Source organism: Armigeres subalbatus, chromosome 2 (genome assembly GCF_024139115.2).
Source record: "Armigeres subalbatus isolate Guangzhou_Male chromosome 2, GZ_Asu_2, whole genome shotgun sequence".
NCBI lineage: Eukaryota > Metazoa > Arthropoda > Insecta > Diptera > Culicidae > Armigeres > Armigeres subalbatus.
The window spans coordinates 45,766,636-45,789,363 of record NC_085140.1 but is presented as its reverse complement, the minus strand read 5'-3'; the positions used below and the strand labels follow the sequence as shown (position 1 = coordinate 45,789,363).

Here is a 22,728-nt window from a genome sequence, read left to right as displayed (position 1 = left end):
TCTTTTTGGTTTAAAAATATTTTTTGTACAAACAAAAAAATATATTGTAAATTCAACAATTTTGAGTGCTGTTTTGGAACATTGTAGAAACAACAATATTTTTCGTCTAATCAAATCTGTTTTTTTTGTTGAATTCAACAAATAAAATTATTAGCCGGGGAACAATAATTATTTTTGTTGTTTTTATACATAATATCATTGAGTTTAAAAAACATTTCTCTGCGTGTACTATATGAAAAGTTGGATTTTTTTATATAGGTAGGTATTTACTCGAGCTGGGTCGGCTGGTATGTAACACTATAGATCTCCGAGCCTTACTTTGTTGTACGAGAAAAGCAATAAAACAGTTTTCCATGTTTACAATCTACTTGTATTTATTGGATGAAATATAAGCCTGCAGTTCTACACTTTTACTCGGGTTAGCTCAGAACTTTATTCACAGCGTCAATTCATATCTGTCAGTCCGGGTCGTGCGAACCGCGATTTTTGCTGCCTTGTTGGGGTAAATTGTTTGAACTGATTCGAACCCCCTCTGGTGCGGTAGCTTTCAGCCAAGTTGCTAGTTGAGTCTTTCTTCTGGCCGATGGATACAATCTCCTGACATAGCAATTCATCTAACGTGGTATCGGAAATGTGACCGTTCGCCTCCAGATATTCCAGCATTCGCTTCAAATCTTGCGGCACCTCGGATTTGGTCGACGTGATAGCATCCTGTACTTTCTGTATTACTTCGCGGCAAAAAGTTTGTCGTTTTTCTAATGGTCCCCCGACTTCCAACACCGATCTGAATACCGGAATCAAATCATCCAAACGTTCCAGCGATGTGAGTGCTAAGATCTGTTAACATATTTACAGGAAATTGTTTTTAATTATTTGATTTTTAGGCTTATTCTACAAATAGAATGATGGGAATTATGTGAAAATTATCCAATGCACGAATCGCATATAAGCAGATGCATCTCATTACATTTCATTCGTTGAAGGAAATAATATTTTGAATACTTTACCTTCAATTGCCGAATAGTGACATAGTTCCCCTTGGATCCTACAATTTCCAGTGCTATATCTGCTTGATTTTGCTTCAGGGCAAGTCCCGCCGCCAAAGCCGTGGCCTTTCGCATCGGGATGTGACCAACCGCGTTCAATTCCTTCCACAGGTCCATTGCATAACGGAAGGATTCTTTGGTGTTCTCCTGGTAGCATGCGGCAAATGTGAGTGTTATCGAATGTTTCGGGTAACGCCCTCCCTGGACCTGACGAATTTTGATCAGATCGAACAGCTCTCGCACTTCCGCATAGAGACCGTTTTTGTAGAGTAAATCGCCCAGGATTTGATACGTTGTCAGCTGGTCGAAGAAGCCGATATATTTTTCATCCTTGAACAATTTGAATGCCAGTGCTGGATCCTTCATGGAGTACAAGGCACGCATTATCACCGGACCAAAGATGTAGTTACCAAAGCGAAGCTCCTGGGCTTGCGAGTTATACCTGACGAATTCGAAGCGAAAAAATATTTATGAAGTGCATATGTGATTTTATTTGGTTATACTCACTTATCTATCATGTCCACCAGCAATTTTTTATCCTCGTCGGTGTTATCTGCCAGATGAATGATGTTCTTCAAGTCCTCGGTGAAGACCATATTTGTCGTTGAACCGGCTACAAATTCTCGCATTTTACGCTTAAAGTTGTCCACATTATGCATGTGCTGAGTTTGAATTTTCTCCCGGTAATTCTCATACCCGTCCAGCCCTAACACCGAGGGCGAATACAAATTTCGGATGGAGGAGCCGGTGCTATTGGCATTGGTTGCTGAAGTATTCATGTTTTGAATGTAGAGAACATGAATGATAATATAATTATTGGATTTCGACTTACCGGTAGCACCTTGCCGGACTATGGAAATCAAACTCCTTCGAAACATGCTGCTAGCTGTTTATAAGAATAAATTCCTAAATAGAAATGCGAAATTTACTTATTTAATCTTGAAATTCTGAACCGGCCACACTAATCACATAACACTGTTTTGATAAATATTGCTTTGCCATCGTGCACGTGAAGGAAGGAAGCTCACATTTTGACGTTTTTCACCTTTTTGAAACATCGCATGCGATGATTAATGAGAGAGCGCTGAGAGAAATTGCGGAGAAGCTGGGATGAGAAAATGAGTGTCGTGTTTGTAAATAATCAATGCACCGTGCGTGCGTGCCATGTAAACATTTGCCACCCACTCTCGTATCACGCACGGTCGTTCACTTCGGTAATCAGTGATGTATCAAACAAACCTTAATCCGATATCCACCCTGAACAATACGAAATTGTTCCCGACTATATCGCAACCGAAAATACTTGGATGTTTCAGTGTCGGCTCCAAAAGAGAATACATTCCCTCCGGGGAGAATCTAAAATATCTTAATTTACCCTTGATCCGTAAAGGAAAGGTTTCCGGCAATAACTCGCCATTACGTATTGATCTAAATGAAGGCTTTGAAATACGAGTGCCCAAACCGGACAGTGCCAAACAGGAGCACCTCGATCACCTACTGAAATTTATTTTAGGGAATGTGGATAGATTGAGTGCGGATGAAGATGGCAGGAGAGAATCAAAGGCGCTAAACTGTGATTTCGTTTGTTTTCGGGGCTTACTGCGGATGGTTATGTGTACTCCGTATGAACGAAAAACAAATTGGATCATTTTAGCCACAAGGTACAGAGGAACGATCTATCTTTGTGCAAAGGATACCCCGGAAAAGTTACAAGAGGAGGCCCAGCAAACAGAAAAGCAGAAACGGTTCTGCTACTATGGGTTCAAGTTTGAGCAGCATGTGTTGACGGGTAAGTAAACATGCTATGTTCAGCCAATAGCGAAATACTAAGACTTATCAAATATCAATTCTACAGATGACTTTGAAAACCAACCGCCGGAAACGAGCGTGCCAGTTCATGAAGGGGAAGAATTCTGTGCCCTGTTCGGCGCCACTCTTGAAGGCAAACGGCTTCTCTATGGAGCGGAAATGGATGGCATTCTTCCCGCCGGTGGCAACCGACCAGTAATCGACAAACATCACCCATCGCTCGAAGAACTGAATCGGCTGGAATTTGTCGAGGTGAAGGCCAAAAGACGCGAAACCAATCAACGACAGGTTGACAATTTCTACCGATTCAAAACGCGCAACTGGTGGTGCCAGAGCTTTCTGGTGAACGTCAGCAAGATTTTCGTGGGTCTAAGGGATGATCGCGGAATTGTGAACCAAATCCGGGAGATGAGCCTGAAGGAACTAGACCGCGATTCGCGCAACTACTGGTCGGCATCGGTGTGCGTAAACTTTGGTTCGCAATTTTTGTCGCAGGTTGCCGACGCTATGCGGGGAGTGGACTGTCAGAACACGGTTTATAGATTCGAGTACGATTCGAACAAGTTTAGAAATATATTCTACAGCGTCTATGAAGGAAAGAACAATGACTCGTTCCTTCCCGATTGGTACTGTTCTGTAGTTAAATGATAGAGGCAAGGCATTTCTTTCACAATGACGGCCATCGTTAGCAGTTTGATTAGACTCATTTACTTATCAGTTCTTTATCAGTTACCTAATGCGACGAAATTCAATGCGCTCAAGGAGGGGGAACTATCGATTCAGTTCAAACATTGCCCCTATCGTGGCGAGTGGCTTAATCCTTGCGGAGAATATGAATCTTTTTGGGTCCTTGTAGGTAGGTGTTGAAAGGAATAAAATAACAATTGTTAATAATTTGTGTGCATGTGTATGAGTTTGACTGCCTGATGTACATTTTGTCTATTTACGCTATGATTTCTTTGAGTTTCTTCGACTTGCAGCTCACCTCAAAGTTGTTTTTTTTAATGTTTTATGTGTTCCTTAATATAAATTAATTCAAACTCGCCTCAACTTACTGCTAACTTCCATTCCACAGTATGATTCACTTCCTAGGATCATATTTTGAATTAATGATTAAACTCACTATTTATGACTACTATAACAACAGTATCTTTAGTTTCTGTTTCATTTTTTTTCTTCAAATTTTTCATGTTTCATGTTTTTTTTCTATCTTTTTAATTCATGCTATGATACATAACTCCCAAACATAATATAAAAATACAACAAAAAGAACCTATATTTCGTGTGTATCTGTATAGATTTCCTGGTCTCGATCGTCTGCGGTTATTTCGAGTCGTAGCATTGGTAAAATTTGAATATCTGCGAAAAATAGAGTATACGAAATTTAAATGTATTGTTGTCTATTTTTTGAAAGAGGAAATATTTTAGGATTCAAAATTTTAGAATTCTTGGTCTTTTATTGAAAACTAGATGAAACAGTCCGATCTTGTTTTTTTATAACCTGTCAACCATTTGGTAGATTGCAGCGTCGCTAGATCGACTTCAGTTTGAGCTTGATTTTATTCAGAACTCATGAAAACATAGTACAGTATCGACCCGATTTTGTCACCACACAAAATTTAAGAAAATTTAGACATTGTTTTTATTTTTCTAAGTAATACTGCAACCAACAATAATTTTCATGAAATAACTTTTACCGAGTGTGGTTTATTGTGAATAATTGGTCAGTACCTGTCAATTGATTTTCATATTCAATTACTTCTGAAGCAATTTTCAACAATAATCAGATTCTCTTTGTTTGAGCATGAGCATGATTGACCGCCAACGGTTGCTACTCCGTTATTGCCAGGTCAGCTGTAACTACACAGAGAACCAACAGATGAAGTTTGGGACTAACATCATCTTCAATGTGTAAGAACTGGTGACCCAAAAATAAGGTCAATTCTCGCGTGATTTTTGAAAACGTCGTAAGTCCAAAAGAGAGGCTCTCTTTGTTTACTTTCTCTTTCGATTATTACAAAGCCATACTAACATTTACATTGGATTTTTCAGCACCGATCTGAGGAAAAAAGGTTTGTCTAGTGTGCTGAAGTGAAAATATTGCAACAAATTTTAAACTAGCCTAGATATTAGCAAAAGAGAACGTAATGAAAGAGAGTCTCTCATTTGGACTTACGACGTTTTCAAAAATCACGCGAGAATTAAGGAATAGCTAGGAAATTGTTGATGTGATACTCGCTTTGATAGAAGCCGACGAGTCATCTGCACTTCCAAGAGAAATCACTGGAATGTTGGATATATGGAGTAGAGAGTGTGGCAGGGTTCGTTTTGGTAAACGGTCTGCCGTGTATAACGTGTAGATTTAAAACAAAAACAATTGAATGAACGCTAATTATTTTTATTATCGACAGTACACAACTGAATGCGAACTAAAATTTTACTTTCTGATTAACTTACTCACCCGTAAAAAGCAGAAAAAAATTGCGGTGACCAGTCGATCGTTTTGCTTTCCGCACAAAACAAAACTAAATTTTGTAGACCGGCCGATCGCTCTGCTTGCTGGAGAATCACGATTAAACAAGGAACTAATTTTCACTTTGTGATTAATTTACTCACTCGCACAATGCAGAATAAAACTTCGGTGGCCGGCCGATCGTTTCGCTTTCCGCACAAAGCAAAACTAAATTTCGACGACCGGCCGCTCGCTCATCTGCTTGCTTGAGCTTGAGCTTGAGCTTGATTGACTGCTCGTAGTTGCTACTCCATTATGACCAGATCAGCTGTTCTTGCACAGGGAACCAACAGATGTTTGCTTGGAACTAGCACACATCTTCAATGTACAAGTACTGGTGATCTCATTTGTTAGGTCATACTGGCGCCTGCCACGTCAGAATGCAAGTCAATGTAGGGAAGGGGGAGGAAATGATGATGCAATCACTCGCCCACTGCAAGCCGAATATACCTCTGCACTTGCCACAAGTTCATGCGGAATTTATTGGAATCGCTCGCTCATCTGCTTGCTGGAGAAACACGACTCGGAAAATGTGTGGCAGTTGTTAAGCAGATAATGTAAAAGGATAGAAAAGTTACTCGGGATGCTACAGACAACAAAAAAAATCATATTAATCCACCTAGCGGTAATGCTGCCTTTCTCTTTATAATGTATCGAAAAAGAAAACCAGATTAATCCACCTAGCGGTGATGGTGCCTTTCTCGTTCGTTCTAAAGGTTAAAACTAAATCTTAAATAACACCAATATGTAGTTCAATCAAAGTTAATTGCCTATTTCCGGTGATTAAACCACCCGACTTGGACGTTAATTTACAATGTTATGAAAACTCTGTGCTGTTCGGAGAAAAATGGACTGTATTGGGACAAATTAAAAACTCGCGTTTGCTCTTGGAACAGTCAAACTTATAACTAAATTTATTCAGCTTCGGTTACACTGCAATGGGTATACAAATTTTAGGGTTGCCATATAATATTGTTGTGTTGCAGATGGACCATGTTGCCAGGTGTAACATCCTCCCACACGTTGAAATGCACCATTTCAAATCACTAGACCGTTGAATCTGCTTCGGCATCTAATGGGAGTAGACATATTTTCTTCACAGCTCTCGTTGTTGTTGATCCACTTGGTAGAATTGGACGAACGACACGTATATGGCCGTCTTTGCCAGCAATCAGCTCTACAATACGAGCCAACATCCACTGCAGCGGTGGTACGTTCTCATCGACGATTAACACTAACGCACCAACCTTGAATGTGGTAATATTGAAATCCTTCTGGGGTTGCTGAAGTTCATGTAAAAAGTGGGTGATCCAGAGATTCCAGAATTTTTGCTTCAAATCTTGTAAGAATTGCCACTTGGAGAGTCGGCCAGGAGATATTTCAGTACAGGACGGTTCCGGTATTGCCTGAAACTCCCGACCAATCAGAAAATGGGCAGGAGTAATAGCACGGACATCATTCGGGTCATCGGAGACAGAAGTCAAGGTGCGCGAGTTCAGAATAGCTTCTATTTGTGTAAGCACAGTAGAAAGCTGCTCGTAGGAAAGATTGTGCTCTGCCAAAATTCTCTTGAGAAGTAGTTTTACGGATTTGACCCCCGCTTCCCAAATCCCGCCGAAATGTGGGCTACGAGGTGGAATGAAGGACCAGGTTATCCCACGCTGCGTACAAAATGCTTCTAGACCCAATTTATGTCGTTCTTCACGAAATAACTCAGCAAGGCGATGCAATTCATTATTGGCTCCCTCAAAGTTGGTTGCATTGTCGGAATACAGGTGCTCTACTAATCCTCTGCGACTAACGAATCGTTGAAGTGCTCCGAGAAAAGCTTCTGAGCTTAGATCCGATACAGCCTCCAAATGAAGTGCACGTGTTGCCATGCACACAAACACACAAACGTAGCCCTTCACTGTCGCAGCGTTTCGTAACTTGTGGCTTGCACGAATCTTGAACGGGCCGGCAAAGTCCAATCCAGTTCGACTGAATGGAAACGATGGTTGAACTCGGTAATCCGGTAGATCTCCCATCAGTTGAGTAGATTTAATTGGTTTCGATCGATAACAGGAGATACATCGATGTATAATTGTTCGAATAATACTCTTCGCCTTCAAAGGCCAGTAACGCTGTCTCACTATAGCTAGAAGGCTTCGTTGGCCGATGTGGAGGTTGTTTAGGTGTAGATGCCGGATTAATGTGACAGTTAAAGGGTGTTTCTCAGGCAACATAGCTTGATGCTTATATTCGTATGGAACCTGAGCATTTTTCAATCGACCACCTACCCTTAGTACTCCATCGTTGGGATCGATAAAAGGCTGCAAGTTTCCGAATGGCAGTAGTTTCGGATCGGGTTTCTCTGCTTGTAGTATCTTTAATTCTTTAGCAAAACATTCAGCTTGTACTAATCGGACGATCAAAGTAGTCGCTCGTGACAGTTCGTCTGTTGTTAGCAAACCCTTTGTAAGCTTCCTTCTACCACTTCGCACATAATCGCAAAAACGCACAACGTAAGCCATTGCGCGCTGAATGATCAGAAACCGACTGATTCTATCAAAAAGCTGCAAACGATTTGTATTAACTGCTGCAATTAACACCGTCTTTTTTACTTCAGGTATTTCGTCGTCCAACATAGAAGGCGGCTCCTCAATGATAGGGTCAGTCACATGAAGCAGAGATGGACCATTCCACCATAAAAAGAGAGATTCCATATCCTTTGGTGGAATTCCTCTAGATAAGCAATCAGCTGGATTTTCATTTGATGGAATATATCGCCAGATGGCAGGACTGGCGCCTTGTATTTCTCGAACACGGTTTCCGATGTACACCGCCAGCTGGTCAGGCGATTTTTGGATCCAGCATAGGACAATTTGAGAATCACTCCACAAAGTAACACTACTGAATCCAATCTCAAGCGATCCTAATATCTTCACCGCCAGTCTTGATAGTAGTACTGCCGCCAATAGCTCTGCCCGTGGTGTGGTAATCTGCTTTTGCTTGTTCGTCTTTCGTGGGAGCACTCGTGATTTGCTGCATACCAACTTCATTTCCGCGGTGCCGTCTGCACGCACCGTATGATCTGCAAAACCGTGAAGTTCAATTTCGCACGCATCCTCATTTAGGATCCATCGAGGGATTTTCAATTTGTTCAAACTGGAAAGTTGCTGATAGTAGTCCATCCACAGTTGCACCATAGCTTCAGGAACCGGTTGGTCCCACTCGAGATTCAGTGACCACAGCTCACGCATTATCAATTTCGCCGCCGTTAGTGCGGGACCTACAAACCCCAACGGGTCGTAGATTCTAGCAATTTGACTTAGGATTGTTCGTTTCGTATGAACAATATTCTCGCCGGTCTGATGTGTTGGAAGAGCGATTGTGAATTGATCATTCACAGGATTCCAAGCGACACCTAGTGTTTTCATAACAACGTTAATGCTAGGATCCTCGATCTCAACTCCTTGTTCTCGTTGCTGCTCCGGAACATCTGCTAACAATTCCTGAGAATTCGAGGCAAATTTGTGTACACTAAAGCACCCTCTCTCCAGCATACCAACTATCTGATTCTTTAACTCTATTGCTTCGGGCAGAGTGCTGGCTCCCACTAATGCATCATCCATATAGCAAGATTTCTTGATTGCGTTGGCAGCCAGTGGAAATTGGGTACCCTCATCTTCGGTCAACTGACGGAGTGACATGGTTGCAAGGAACGGGGATGAGGCTAAGCCGTACGTCACGGTCTGTAAATCGTACGCCTTCAGCGGATCGTCTCGAGTTTCTCTCCAAAGAATTCTCTGGTAGCATCGGTCGTCTTCGTGTACAGCAACTTGCCGATACATCTTAGGAATATCGACAGTGAACGCAATTCGATGGGATCGGAAATTCAAAAGAATCGAAACTAAATCGTTTTGTACAATTGGACCTATCATTTGCGTTTGATTGATGGAAACACCTGTGTCAGAGACAGCCGAGCCATCGAAAACCACGCGTAGTTTTGTGGTAGTACTAGTGGGCTTCAGAACGTAATGATGTGGTAGATAGAAGCCTGGCGAAATATCAGGATTCGTGTTCTCTACCATGTGACCCAGCGATGCATAATCGTTCAAAAATTCGTTGTACTTTTTCTTTAGTTCCGGAACTCCATCTAAACGTTTCTCTAAACCATAGAATCGCTTCGCAGCCATATGCTTGGAATTTCCCAACAGCTTCTTCTTCTCGTTGAAAGGTAGACGCACTATATACCTGCCTGCCGTTGAACGCTCGTGGGTTTGTTCGAAATGTTGCACACACTCTTCTTCTACCGTTGATCTCGGTGATTCAGCATCACCGAATGACTCAATTTCCCAGAATCTTCTTACCATCGCATCGACGGTATCCTCGGACGTCGTAGTGCAAAATGTATGAATCACTCTTGACTCCTCGGTAGCAACGGGACCACTAATAACCCATCCAAATTGAGTTTCTTGTAATAAAGCGGTACTCCTTGGTATTTGGATTCGTCCACACAGAAGCATATCAAAAAATATGTCGGCACCTAGGAGCATTAGACTGGCCCAGGAAACAAAAAGTTGTCTAATTCCACGGGGCACCCTCCAGGATTGTGTCTTTGGGTGAGAAAATCTATCTCTGAAAATTTCAGCTCAATCGCTTGTTGCATAAGCTGGCGCATTTGATTTGAAGTTTGTATGGGGATTTCGGCCAAAATGTATAGGAAAATACACCTCCGTCACTCATTCGATCTGGAAATTGGTTCTGATTGCTCGATTGACCTCAGAATTGCAAAAACGGCAGTTGGTATGCTACAGAAAAATTTCACAGAACATTGTATGATGATTAAATGAACTTTTATATAGGTTTCCTATACATTTTGGCTGAAATCCCCATACAAACTACAAATCAAATGCGCCAGCTTATGCAATAAGCGATTGAGCTGAAATTTTCAGAGATTGATTTTCTCACCCAAAGACACAATTCTGGGGGGTGCCCCTCGGAATTCGACAACATTTTTTTCTCCCCATAGTAATCTGGGCCAGTCTAAGGAGCATGTTCACTTTCTCGGGAACGTTGAATCCAGGATCTGCTAGTTGGATGCCGTTTGGGAGTGCCAGAGAAGCAACATCCACCCTGCTAGTTGGCAGCATTCCGGTAATTTTGGGAACAACGAGAAGCTCCAAGCATACTGTGTAATCGTTAACACGCGATTCCACTTTGGTGTGAATCTTGTAACGAGCCTTGGTCTGTGTATCGTTCAAGCAGCTGATGTTGATGTTTGCCGACTCCTTCTTCAGACCCAGAAGTGTCGCAAATTGCTCCGTCACAAAACTAGTATGCGACCCAGAATCGAGTAGTACCCGACAGGGATACTGTTGGCCGCCCTTTCCGCACACGAGTACAACAGCAGTAGAGAGTATTATCTGTCTTCCAGCGTTCTTAGATTGAGCGCAGAAGGTTGACTGCTGCTCCACTTCGGTTACTCCAGATGAATCATTCCTGCTCTGTTGTTCAGGAATCTTCGGTGGCTCCACCTTCGTTACGGACGTTGGTGGGGTTTGTTTCTTCACGCCATCATCCTCAGGATGAAGTACATCTGAAAGAGTGTCAATGTGTTTGTCTATTATAAGCCTTTTATCTTCGAACCGCTCAATCAACATCTTCCAGGCCGCCTCGTAATCATTATTGTTTATGATTTCTTGGTCGATGATTCCCGCTGCCTTTCCCACCAGCGAGTTTCGAAGATGGTACAGCTTTATTCCGGGAGACTCTGCACTGTATCGTCCCATAATCGTCTCAAACATCGAACGAAAGGCGAACCAATTTTCATAAGTACCATCGAACGTGGGCAATGGCACTTTTAACGGGGGGAGATGGGGCGTACTTTCGGTGACCATACTCGTTGCACTCTGCACTGGGTGAGCACCTGACGTTGATCGTGTTTCGTCCTCCTTCTTGGTGTTATCATCAATCAATTTAGTAATGAAAATGAATAACTCACCGTATTGCTGCTCGAATGTGACGTATGCATCCTCGGCTTCCTCTCGTACATCGTCACCAACGTCCGCTTCGAAAACCCGTTGGTGGAGCATGTTATAATCCGTATAGGCACTTTCAATCGTTTTCAGCTGTAGTTGGAGAAACTGCTTACACTTCAAGTTACAATTCGGATCCTCCTGGCTCGATTCTAAACTCGCCTGCACTCTCATCAACTTGCTTCTAACCGATTTCAATCGGCTGTTCATCACTTTCACTTCCTCCATTGTTTTCTTCATTTCTTCCTTGGCCTTTCTTTTCGTTTTCTGTTCACTCACTGATGGGGTTTGTTCTTTTTCTTGCAAACCCCCCAACCGCCGCGGATCACCTTTGGTTTTTCCTAGCATCGGCGTTTCGAACGACATGCCACGATTACGAATTATTTCAGATCGGAGTCGGCTTCAGCCGTCGACACTGATACAGCGAAATCCACAAACGCACTGTGGATGTATTCTTTTCCCGGAGAAATCACAACTACTAATGCCAGAACACTCCGCCGTCGGAGCTTTTGTTATTCCGTTCAATAGATGAATCCAAGTAAAAATAAGAAGAAGACACACGACGGTGTTAACTTTGACAGATCCTACAGCTCAGCATAGGGAGATCATTTTAAAATGCTTATAATAAATTCTAGACAAAATGTAATTAAAATCTGATTGATGTACGGTACGGAAAAAGTTCTGAATTACATATCTGAAAGATTATCTCAATTTTTTGAATATTTTCCAAAAATGTATCTATCATACAGTTCGGAACTTTTTCCGTATCATACATCAATCAGATTTTAATTACATTTTGTCTAGAATTTATTATAAGCATTTTAAAATGATCTCCCTATGCTGAGCTGTAGGATCTGTCAAAGTTAACACCGTTGTGTGTTCTTCATATTTTTACTTGGATTCGTCTATAGCTAAACTCGACACGCGCACTGTTTCGAATCGCCCACACTTCCGCTGTGTGGGTATCGAACACAATCTTAACTGCTCTTTTTTCCGAAATCAGCTACAATCGGTAGCGTCATCACTGTACCAACGAAAACTGGTACTGTCAATGTATAGAATTCTGCTCGTCGGAGCGTCTTCTTCACCACAATGCAAAAACTGCAGTGATCATTTTCCACGTGCACTGTCTTCGCCAATGCGATTTCAAAATGGCGTCGAATTCGGACTTCTTTTCACCGATCGTTTTTTCACGTAATGGCGTCACTTTTTACGACGGTTTCAACGATCGCGATTACACCATCCGGGTGTTCACTTCAACTCTCTTGACCACTACGATTCACTCGAACTCCAACATTTCCGCGCGATAAGTTGGTCGATCATCCGGAACAGGCACAATCCGAAATCAGAAGGACCAAAAATGTGCTGTTCGGAGAAAAAATGGACTGTATTGGGACAAATTAAAAACTCGCGTCTGCTCTTGGAACAGTCAAACTTATAACTAAATTTATTCAGCTTCGACTACACTGCAATGGGTATACAAATGTTGGGGTTGCCATATTATATTGTTTTGTTGCAGATGGACCATGTTGCCAGGTGTAACAAACTCATATGTGAATATCTACGTTATGTGGAAGATAGTGATTTGGAAAATGTATTGGAGATAACCACTTTCCCTTCGATGGGACTCGAACCCATGACCCTACAGTACGCTAGACTGGTGCTTTAACCAACTAAGCTACGAAGGACCTCCGTTGGCCTTCGCAACCTAGCGGCTACTGAACGAGCTCGAGATTCCCAAATTGGACGCATAGTCAAATCACTCGCAATCCATTTCTCAAGCCACATGTGTATAGTTCACGTCCATATTAGAGGAGCGTGAGTATTTAGAATGTCTGGCGGCTGTACACATTCTTCATCAGCAACTGTACTGATCAAGTGAGGTTGTGTAATATGTAGATAGGTCTTATTTTTCATATTTGTTTTTATGCTTAATAAAATTTCTAGCCGAACGCAACTTGTTACAAACAAATCGGATGAGCAGAAGTGCCAAAAAAGGGATTTTGTTTTGTGAAAAAATGGTGTTTTGGCCATAACTTCCGAGCCCATAGTCGGACTGGATTCTGCGTCGAATGCAACTTAAGAAGGTTAAGAATAAGTACCTGAAAAAATGAGTGACATTTTTTTTTCACGATTTTTGCCTTTCTCGTACACTAAGTGTACGTAAAGGCTATAATATTGGTTCAAAATAAAATTTTGATAGGAGGCCCGGAGGGCCGATTTTCATATATCGATCGACTCAGCTCGACGAATTGAGGTGATGTCTGTATGTGTGTATGTATGTATGTATGTATGTGTGTGTGTGTATGTGTGTATGTGTACAAATTTTGTAGACACACTTTTTGGAACTTAGCATTATCCGATTTACTCACAACAAGTTGCATTCGACGGGGAATGCGGTCCCATTGTTTGCTATTGAAAATTGGCTCGATCGGACATTGCATTTCGGAATTATTGAAAAATCATTGTTTTTCCTTGGAAAAAAAATTCAAAACCGAAATTTTTTTTTTTCGAATATGGTGGCAATACATTTTAACTAATGCAAAAACATGCAAAATGATCGAAAAAATGTGATCTATTCTCCTAAAGAGCTTTTTTGACCTTTCTAATGTGATTCTTTCAATATATTTTATAATGCACGAGAAAGGCATCATCACTGCTAGGTGGATTAATCTGGGTTTTTTAAATATAAAAATGGTATTTTGGCCATAACTTCTTAGCCCATAGTCCTATCTGACCAATTTTCAATAAGAAACAATGGGAAAGGATTCTGCGTCGAATGCCTCTTGAAAGGAGGATTCCGAACCTCTAGAAAAGAAGGCTTTTGAGCTTGTTCAAAGGAAGCTTCTGAGCCACTTGAAAGGAAGCTTCCGAACCTCTTGAAAGAAGGCATCCGAGCCTCTTAAAAGGAGCCTTCCGAGGCTCTTGGAAAGAGGCTTCGGAGCCTCTTGAAAGGAACATTCTGTGCCTCTAGAAAGGATTTTGAAAGGAGACTTCAGAGCCTCTGGAAAGGATCTTGAAAAGAGGCTTCCGAGCCTCTTGAAAGGAGACTTCCGAGCCTCTTGAAAGGAGGCCTTCAAGCTGCATGGAAGAAGGCTTACAAGAAGCGTAGAAGGATGCTTCTAATCGTCTTGCAACAAAGCAACCGAGCTTTAGTGAAAAAAAACCTTTATGTCTCTCAAACGAAGTATTCCGAACCTTTAGATCCAAGATTGCATAAAAGATTTTTTAAATTTATTCATTCGACGTTTTGTTCGTTTGATCTTTTGTTCCGCATTCCTTCATACATTGTGCTGTTTGTGGCAGGCACGATTCAATTTGCTTTGATTTATTGATAGCATTGCATATTATATCCAATATAATTTTTTAAAATAAAAAATACACAATAATATCAAAACTTTATCAATAAGTTTTGATTGGAATTGTAATACGTCCATTACGCATTTTTGTCCGAGGTACCCCCTAGGACCAGTGAAGGTACCCCCAGGAGTACATGCACCCCAGGTTGAGAACCGCTGATGTAGACTATTAATTGTCGAATGTCAACACACAAAATGCACACAAAGGCGGATTATTCATTGTTATTAGAAGACACTGCTGTGGCCAATCATTAAACTGTAGAAAAACAATTTAGTCGCTTTCAAAATGATCTTCTGCTTAGAAGTTCGTTATTTTCCGGGCATAACCCTAATGGTGATGGAATATTTAGGTTAGAACAAATTTTATTACCTTCTTCTGACTCCGCCCCAATTTTAGTCTTCGAGGCCAAACTTTATTATTTGAGAGGGACATTCAAAGTTTTTCGGGAACAATTATAAAATTTTGAGGTTTCATAGAAAATTCTTTAAGAAATTTATTATTTTTTTGATATTTTATCAATTTATGCATTTATTTTTTATTTCCCACCCCTTCATCATGAAAAGATCAATGGGACAATAGAAGAAATTGATGTTTGTTCCGGCCTTGTAAAACAAAATTAACACTAAGATGGTAAAAACTCGAAGAATAATTTCCTCAGCTTGTTTGAACTTACCTTCAGCACTGATGATCCGAATCCCAGACTAACTCAACTTAAATTATTTTCACACGGTCAAGGAGAGCGCAAATCCAAATCAAAGGTAGGTGATTGTGTAGTGTTTCGATGCTTACTATGACCCATTCCGCACCGTTACTGTACGGCTTGAGCAGCGGCAACGGCAGCAGCTCCCGGATCCTCCGGTACGCCCTGCATTTCCCCTTCATCCGGTAGTTCATTTTGCGGAGGTTGCTGCTGTTGCGGAACTTGTTGGGCACGTGCCGCCTGCTGTTGGGCGATGGCTGCCGCCGCTTGCTGGGCTGCTTTCTTTCTTTGATGGTCATAATTTACCAACCGTTGGCCGACCAGGTATTTGTCGTTCTTGATAGCAACGTACAGTTTCTTGAACTGACGAATTTGCAGAATCACGATCACGATTATGAACGCTATCAGCAAGAAGAATGGATAGATCTGTCGAGCTATCAGTATTCGCGTAACTTGGTTGGTGAAGAATATCGGCATTATTGAATGGGCGATCACGTAGGGCACGGCCAACGCTAGACCGAAGCACGTGATGACCGGGGCGCCCAGCTCCCGAATGATAAACCGTAGATTCATATCCCGGAGACCGTCACGATAGGCTTGTTCGATGGCTCGTTTCAGCGCCCAATCCGGTCCCATCAACGTGAGTGCACAAGCAATCTTGGTGTACAGAACTCCCAGTGCCCAGTCTTGCCACAGGAACAGTACTGGTGTTTGAACGAGTGGAACACGTAATGGGACAACGACCACCAACTCCAGAAGCAATCCGAACATCAGCGGAATCACTCCGAGCATAAGTACGAAAATGATGGCTGCCAGAGCGTAGGACGTTGCCACAGATATCCAATGCTTGACTCGTTCCATCACGACTGCTCTTCCCTGTGGGAACAGATTCACTGCCACCGCAATGCCCCTAGAAATTATCCAACAGAGATAGGTGCCCATGGCGGCCGTGTAAAGCTCATGAGGCCGTGGAGGCGTTTCAGCACCAGTTGCGACCGCATTCGGCGGAGGGGTTATCTGTGATCCCATCGACCAGAGAGCCATCCCGTGACGCCCAATCCACACCGGAACAGTCAGGGTTGTTAATGAACCTATCACCAAACTGATACACATCAACACTAACAGCCCTACCAATCGGACGGCAAAGAAGGGTGGCCGTTCGTACGGCTGGAAGCCAACGGGAACGTCACGTTGCATGATGGCCTGATGAGCAGCCGCTAGCCCCGCTCCAAGATCTGGCTGCTGACGCGGTGGAACTTCATCTTCATTGGGCCGTGGTTCCGTTCCGAGGAGGTAACTTTTGATGCCGAGAATCTTAGCCACCACGTTGCACCAAATCCGGACCAGACCTTTGAGCCAGATTCGTGTATGGGACTGCTCGAAGAAACCAGGTAGGATGATCTGAGGATTGATGAAGAAATGTACGGACTGGAGCGCATCACGGTAGATTTTTCGAATGCTTACCTGTAGCAAAAGCAGTTGTAAACTCAATTCGTTGACTTCGGAGTCACCGGACAATGTGTATGGTAGGAACGTGGGCCATCCGGACTTGAGAATCTGGATCGGTGCCCATAACATCAGCAGTACGGCCGATCCGAAGATAATTGCGGAAGCAATCAGACGTCGAGCATGGCGCAAAATTGACAGGTGAATCATTTCCTGAGACGTACGAAGAGATAGTTTTGGTTGACCTAATAGTACTCATGAAAAAGCTTACCTGAATTGGACTAAAATCCGGATCGTTCAGATTGCGAAGGAACCACAGAACACCGGGTCGCAGCACCTCTCGTAGCAGCACGATGAACGATGCAAAGTAGTATACGTAAACCATTCCGAACATCCAGTGAATGAACAATGAAGTTCCTGGAGCAGCCTTGAAGCTCGCTTTACGGTCCTTTAACGTAGCGTCGAACATTGGTAGGGAGCAGATATCAAGCCACCATCCGCACACCAGTGGAAGCACTCCGATTTCCACCACCGACAGGAGCGACACCTTCACCACAATATAGCACATGCCAAGAATGCGCCGCTGACGGCGCCACCTTAGAAATCGAGCGATGGCATGTAACTTAATCAGGGTTATTCCGATTACGCAGTAGCCCAGCAGCGTCGTCAGCAGCCCGTGAAAGTGCAGCAGCGGTTTTCCGGGCGTGATGATACCCAAGAAGGAAATCAAAAAGTTTCCAATCGAGTACGGACAGAAGGCGAAGATAAAGATGAACAATGTGTTGAGCGAAACAACCCAAAAAACGTGCTCCAGGAAAACCATCGATCCATCCAGCCCAAGTAAGCGCTCCCAAGTGAGCTCTTCGGCTGCCCTTTCCCATTCCATAGGATTCCAGTTGGCTTCATCGGCGGCACCTTCTGCCGGTTCGTTGACTGCTTCCGGTTCGGCTTCGGCATCGACCGGGGCAACTGGTGGTGGCGGTTCGGCCGGATCAATTGGCGCATGATCGGGAGCGGGAGCTTCAGGTGGCAATCGAGGTGCTGCGACTGGTACTGCTGGAGGTTCACCCGGGGCAGCAGCCGCTGGGACGGCTGGTGGGGGTGCAATTGGTGGTTCCTGCTGACGATTCTGTTCAAAAACAAAGATTACTCAGTCCAAAATTATGATTCATCTGATAATGTTCAGAGAAGTATTAATTGCACATTCGGTCGGGGTTCAGCCAAACCGCACAAAGAGGCTTTTTAACTAACTTGTGATACTTTGTTCGTAAAAGTATAACGGAAGTGAATTCATATCTATTCATGCGTAGATTAATTAGAGAATGTTCTCAGTTATAGGGCTAAGGGATATCCTATACGATTCGCGATTAATTGAATCTGCTACATGAAAACTTGTGCAAAAAATGGTTAATTTTCAATGGCACTTGGTGTGATTTGGCGGAGCCCGGTCATTTATAAACAAGAACTTTTAGTACTTACCCGATTCTGCAGGTTGATCAAATTGTTATCAAGAAAATTGTTGTTATTGTTGTTATTGTGCTCCTCTTCATTGTTGTTGTCGTCATTGTTATTATTGTTGTTGTTGTTGTTGGCATCGTTCGCTTCCTGGACATTGTCTTGGTCCTGACGCTCTTCGTTCCCGTTGGCGTTACCCTGTGCGACGAGAGGAGGATCATCCCGTTCCAACCAATCTGGCCCCCCGCCATGGATGATTTGTTCTCGTAGCCAGACTAGTCCTATGAAAGTAAACAAGGTACACGTTGCCACGAAGCATCCCCGGAACACATCGATTGCAATATTTTCCGTTGAGAACATGTCAATCGGCAAGGTCAGCAGCATGTCAATAGATCCGGAGAACAGGAAACGATACGTCCGATACGCGGTCAGTGGGACCACGCCTAGCCATGCGACTGCGACCATACTGTAGTGGATCCAGTAGTTCACCGCGGTCCCAATGGAACTCAGCAATCCACCGGCCACGTACCTCAGGGGCAGCACCCTCGGCATGTCCGGCGAATAGATTGGCGTAAACGAGAACCGATGGCCGCAGAGTTCGCAGTATTCCTTTCGCGAGTAGCGCATCCACTGCATTAGACAGTCCTGGTGGATCCATTTGATGCTTCCAGTGCAGATGCACGGGTGGAAAAGCGGTCGATCGGATTGCGCCTCGCAGCGACACACTCGACAAATGTCCCCTTCCATCCTCAGCGAACGCAGTTGATTTTAGGATAGGTACCTGTCGGGTTTGTAGAGAATATATATATTTTTTAAATTTTGAAGCTAAAACAATCATCATCTTCTTATTATTATTGCCATTACATCCCCCACATTGCTACCTCGCTGCTAAGTGTTTATTTAGCACTTCCACAGTTATTAACCGCGAGGTTTCTAAGCCAAGTTACCATTTTGCATGCTAACATGATGATAGTTTTATGCCCAGGGAAGTCGGAACAATTTCCAACCCGAAAATTGCCTAGACCGGCACCGGGAATCGAACCCAGCCACCCTCAGAATGGTCTTGCTTTATAGCCGTGCATCTTACCACTAGGCTAAGGAGGGCCCCACAAACATATCGGCCTTAATAAACAATCGTAGATTATTATATGTCCCTAACCTATAACCGGCCTTAGTCTGATAATAAATAAATAAAAACCTATTGCCCAGAAGGAGATACCCCCAGAAATAATTTAGCCAGAAAGCACTCTTTCCCAGGTAATACTAAACTGCTTTAAAAAATATAAAAATATGCATGCTTGAATTCCTATTTTGCCTTGTTAGGATCAAATGACTGCTTTCAAAGAGGAGAACATTCCCACATTTGCCTAGCTCTGAGCGAAGTCAGTCGGTGGCAGAAGCGTCGCTATCCTGTCGGAACCAATCCGCATCCCCGTAGGGCGTAGATAACGGAAATTGGGTAGCGGAAGGACCCAGATCTGCGGCGATTTGTAGGACGACGGGAAAATTCCCGATCCACAAAGCGGTGAACACAAGAGCGGAGAATGCAGTTACAGCGAAGATAAATGCGGTGTAGTATGCAGCTAAGGGGGTCGATAGAACAATTCATCCAGATGGTCGATCGGCTGACATCAGACCTGGTGGCTCGCAAGCCAGTAGTCATTGCAGGAGACTTCAATGCGTGGACAACAGAGTGTGAAAACCACTGTAATAACCGGAGAGAGCAAACGCTGCTTAGTCTTAGCCAAATTGGACGCTAGACGTAATATTCTGAAGTCCAAGTTTGGTCGGTGATCTGCAGTGGGGGATGACGATGGTAACACCCATGGTGATCATTTGGCTATTCGGCACAGGATAAGCAGCGAAGCAAGAAGAGAAATCCGGGGAAGTACTCCTACAACCAGGTTGGCCACTCAATTTACATTTTCAAATTCCCGTTTTTTTCGGTTTTCCTGGTCGACATATTGGAACTCTCTCAAGGAAATAGGTTTTTGGATTCATAGGATAAATACGTCGAACAACCGTGCAAACTGAAACTATCAGAAAAAGTAAGCCAACTTCTCTCACAGAAATATTATTGAAAGTGCGGCTGACAACGATCGTCCAAAAGCTGGATGAAGCCTACGAGATAAAACTGGAATTGCTTTATTCGGAGTACTCGGCGAGACATGATTCGGTGATGAATATGTGTACCGGAGAACAGCTGGATGCGCAAGGGGAGTTTGACGAGCTGCATACGAGTGCCTTAGTGAAGCTGAACCAACTGATGGATTTCTTCCGTGCTTCACCTAAAACTGTCGGAGTACCGCAAGCCATCGTGATGCAATAACTTTTGAAGATACCGGTCCCGACCTTTGATAAGAGCTACGAAGGTTGGCCGAAATTCAAAGCTATATTCAGGTTACTATTCGGGAAATGTGGCGTACCTTCTTCTTATATGGCTCTACATTCCAACTGGAACTTGGCCTGCTTTTCAACTTAGTATTCTATTCGCACTTCCTGAGTTATTAATTGAAAGGTTTTCTATACCCGCCATTGCATGAGTATGTATCTTGTATGGTAAGTATAATGGATACACTATGCCCAGGGTGCCCAGAAAGTTTCCAACCGGAAAACATCCTAGACCAGACCGAGAATCGAACTCGCCATCTCCGGATTGGCAATCCTACGCCTTTGCTCGCAAGGCTACTGGAGATGTGGCGATTTAGATGCCACAAAACTGCAATATTTGGACAAGGCATTGATTGGTGAAGCCTCCTGTATCCTCGATGCAAGGATAATTAACAATAACAATTATAAGCAAGCGTGGCAGCTGTTTTCGCTGAAATTTGGAAATTATGTAACTGTCGATCATTATTTGACGATTATGAGAAGAAAAAAGATTAAATTTGAAGAAAACATAACTAATCAGGTAAATATAAAAAATGAAACGATTGATCTTTTGGAATCCACAGAAATCGTATGCACGTATGCCAAACGAGATCAAATCGGCTCGGGGAACAATTGCTCGCAACCTGGTGCGTTTCATCAAAAAATTGCCAAGGAAGTTAAAACTTCTGATAAATCCATGCCAGATCCATCAAAGAAGACTTACATGTGTACCTTCTAGAGCTTGAGTGAAACGCCACTTGATTTCGGACCGGGTATAGGAACTATGAGTGACTCGTTCAAAAAGATTGCTTTCTTTGTTGAAAAAGGAAAAAAAGTATAATCCTCCTACGCGAAAAGCTTTTCAGCATCGATGCTGACGCTAACGGCCACACGGACCCCTTCATTTCACCGATGAAAATTGTGGATGTTCTGGAGAAAATAAAGTTTAAATTCCAAACCATTACGGGTGATGTCATGATGTTTTACTTGGTGGCCACAGCGGTTTGGCACTGCCACCTGTTTTCATTTATGATGGGTTTAAAATCAATACCGAATTATTTATCGGTATTTTAAGGGCCAAGTGCTTCCCTGGGTGAAGGCCAAAATCCCCGATGATCAAAACATTGTCTTACAGCTTGATGGAGCGCCATGTCACACGTCCAATCGACCCAACAATGGCTGAAGAACAAAATGAGGTTTTGGTCGAAAGATTTGTGGCCCTCTAGTGGTCCGGATCTTAATCCGTTGGGTTATACGATAGGGGCATATGTTTAAGCACGAGCCTGCAAACCATCGCACCCTTATGTGAAAACCCTAACGTCAGCCCTAACATGCACATTGGAGTCGGAGGACTAGGTTCGAAAGGGGTGTTTTAGCTCCGGCGTCGTCTTGAAGATATTATTAATAAAATTAGAGCACACATTCAGCAAATTTGTTTCAAAGGACCTTATAATTATAACTGAACTCGAAAATGCTCATATTATTGCTTGGAGCAGTTCAAATGGGATTTGAAAGAAATAGAACCAATTTTCGCATAATTTTCTGCCGCACCCTGTACCCATTCTACTCATATGTCAATAAAAATGTTTCAACAATTCAATCGGTAAAAACCTTAAATTGTCTTTTAAAGTTGTATTTTGTACAACACTGTTTTTTTGGTGATGAACTCAAGAATATTTTAAAAATCACCGTAATAAAGTTTCAAAAAATATTGCATTTTTTTGGATTGATGCTCACAGCACAAGCGAGATTTGGGACTCTGAAGCGCGTTCGTGCTGAGCTTTGATTCAAAATTGTTTACACATTTAAAACTACGTTTTAAATGTGTAAACAATTTTCAATCAAAATATCATAATTTGTACAGCTATTATCTTAGACTGAATGTTTCAAAGCAGGACAATTCACTGGCCATCACTGTAAATAGTTCAATATTTACCTTGAGAAGGGATCCATTGGATTTATATTGCGCTGATCTTACTTTATTTAGTGCGATTTGCAGTTTAAGCACAG

General features: G+C 42.8%; 4 protein-coding genes across 4 annotated transcripts in view; 1 reads left to right on the top strand and 3 right to left on the bottom strand.

Annotated features, from left to right (window-relative positions):
• Positions 1 to 347: 347 nt before the first annotated feature.
• On the bottom strand, positions 348 to 2,061 carry LOC134218504 (pentatricopeptide repeat-containing protein 2, mitochondrial-like). The gene is made up of 4 exons (XM_062697600.1): positions 1,879 to 2,061; positions 1,554 to 1,812; positions 1,008 to 1,488; positions 348 to 837 (listed from the first exon to the last, which is right to left on the bottom strand). Exons 1-4 carry the CDS (start codon positions 1,922 to 1,924, stop codon positions 445 to 447), a joined length of 1,179 nt encoding a protein of 392 aa, XP_062553584.1. The 5' UTR covers positions 1,925 to 2,061; the 3' UTR covers positions 348 to 444.
• Positions 2,062 to 2,148: 87 nt separating this feature from the next.
• LOC134218505 (decapping nuclease DXO homolog) lies at positions 2,149 to 3,505 on the top strand. The gene is made up of 2 exons (XM_062697601.1): positions 2,149 to 2,835; positions 2,902 to 3,505. The coding sequence occupies exons 1-2, from the start codon at positions 2,271 to 2,273 to the stop codon at positions 3,501 to 3,503; spliced, it is 1,167 nt and encodes a 388-aa protein (XP_062553585.1). The 5' UTR covers positions 2,149 to 2,270; the 3' UTR covers positions 3,504 to 3,505.
• A 42-nt stretch (positions 3,506 to 3,547) lies between these two features.
• LOC134218503 (E3 ubiquitin-protein ligase MARCHF6) overlaps positions 3,548 to 22,728 on the bottom strand; it is a 28,698-nt gene continuing 9,517 nt past the window's right edge. Inside the window, exons 2-6 of the mRNA XM_062697599.1 lie at positions 18,373 to 19,129; positions 17,165 to 18,022; positions 16,912 to 17,106; positions 15,421 to 16,848; positions 3,548 to 4,214 (exon numbers count right to left, since the gene is read on the bottom strand). Coding sequence (XP_062553583.1) covers positions 15,556 to 16,848; positions 16,912 to 17,106; positions 17,165 to 18,022; positions 18,373 to 19,095 — 3,069 coding nt within the window. The 5' untranslated portion in view covers positions 19,096 to 19,129 and the 3' untranslated portion in view covers positions 3,548 to 4,214; positions 15,421 to 15,555. The remainder of the gene's footprint in view (positions 4,215 to 15,420; positions 16,849 to 16,911; positions 17,107 to 17,164; positions 18,023 to 18,372; positions 19,130 to 22,728) is intronic.
• On the bottom strand, positions 6,414 to 9,545 carry LOC134208950 (uncharacterized). The gene has a single exon (XM_062684919.1). The coding sequence runs from the start codon at positions 9,543 to 9,545 to the stop codon at positions 6,414 to 6,416; it is 3,132 nt and encodes a 1,043-aa protein (XP_062540903.1).

Excerpts from the sequence above, each read along its gene's own strand:
- LOC134208950 (XM_062684919.1), bottom strand. The coding sequence starts at position 9,545 with ATGGCTGCGAAGCGATTCTATGGTTTAGAGAAACGTTTAGATGGAGTT.
- LOC134218504 (XM_062697600.1), bottom strand. The coding sequence starts at position 1,924 with ATGTTTCGAAGGAGTTTGATTTCCATAGTCCGGCAAGGTGCTACCG. Across the intron at positions 1,813-1,878 it reads AGTCCGGCAAGGTGCTACCG|CAACCAATGCCAATAGCACC; the intron begins GTAAGTCGAAAT and ends TGAATACTTCAG. Across the intron at positions 838-1,007 it reads TCACTATTCGGCAATTGAAG|ATCTTAGCACTCACATCGCT; the intron begins GTAAAGTATTCA and ends ATATGTTAACAG.
- LOC134218505 (XM_062697601.1), top strand. The coding sequence starts at position 2,271 with ATGTATCAAACAAACCTTAATCCGATATCCACCCTGAACAATACGAAA. Across the intron at positions 2,836-2,901 it reads TGAGCAGCATGTGTTGACGG|ATGACTTTGAAAACCAACCG; the intron begins GTAAGTAAACAT and ends TCAATTCTACAG.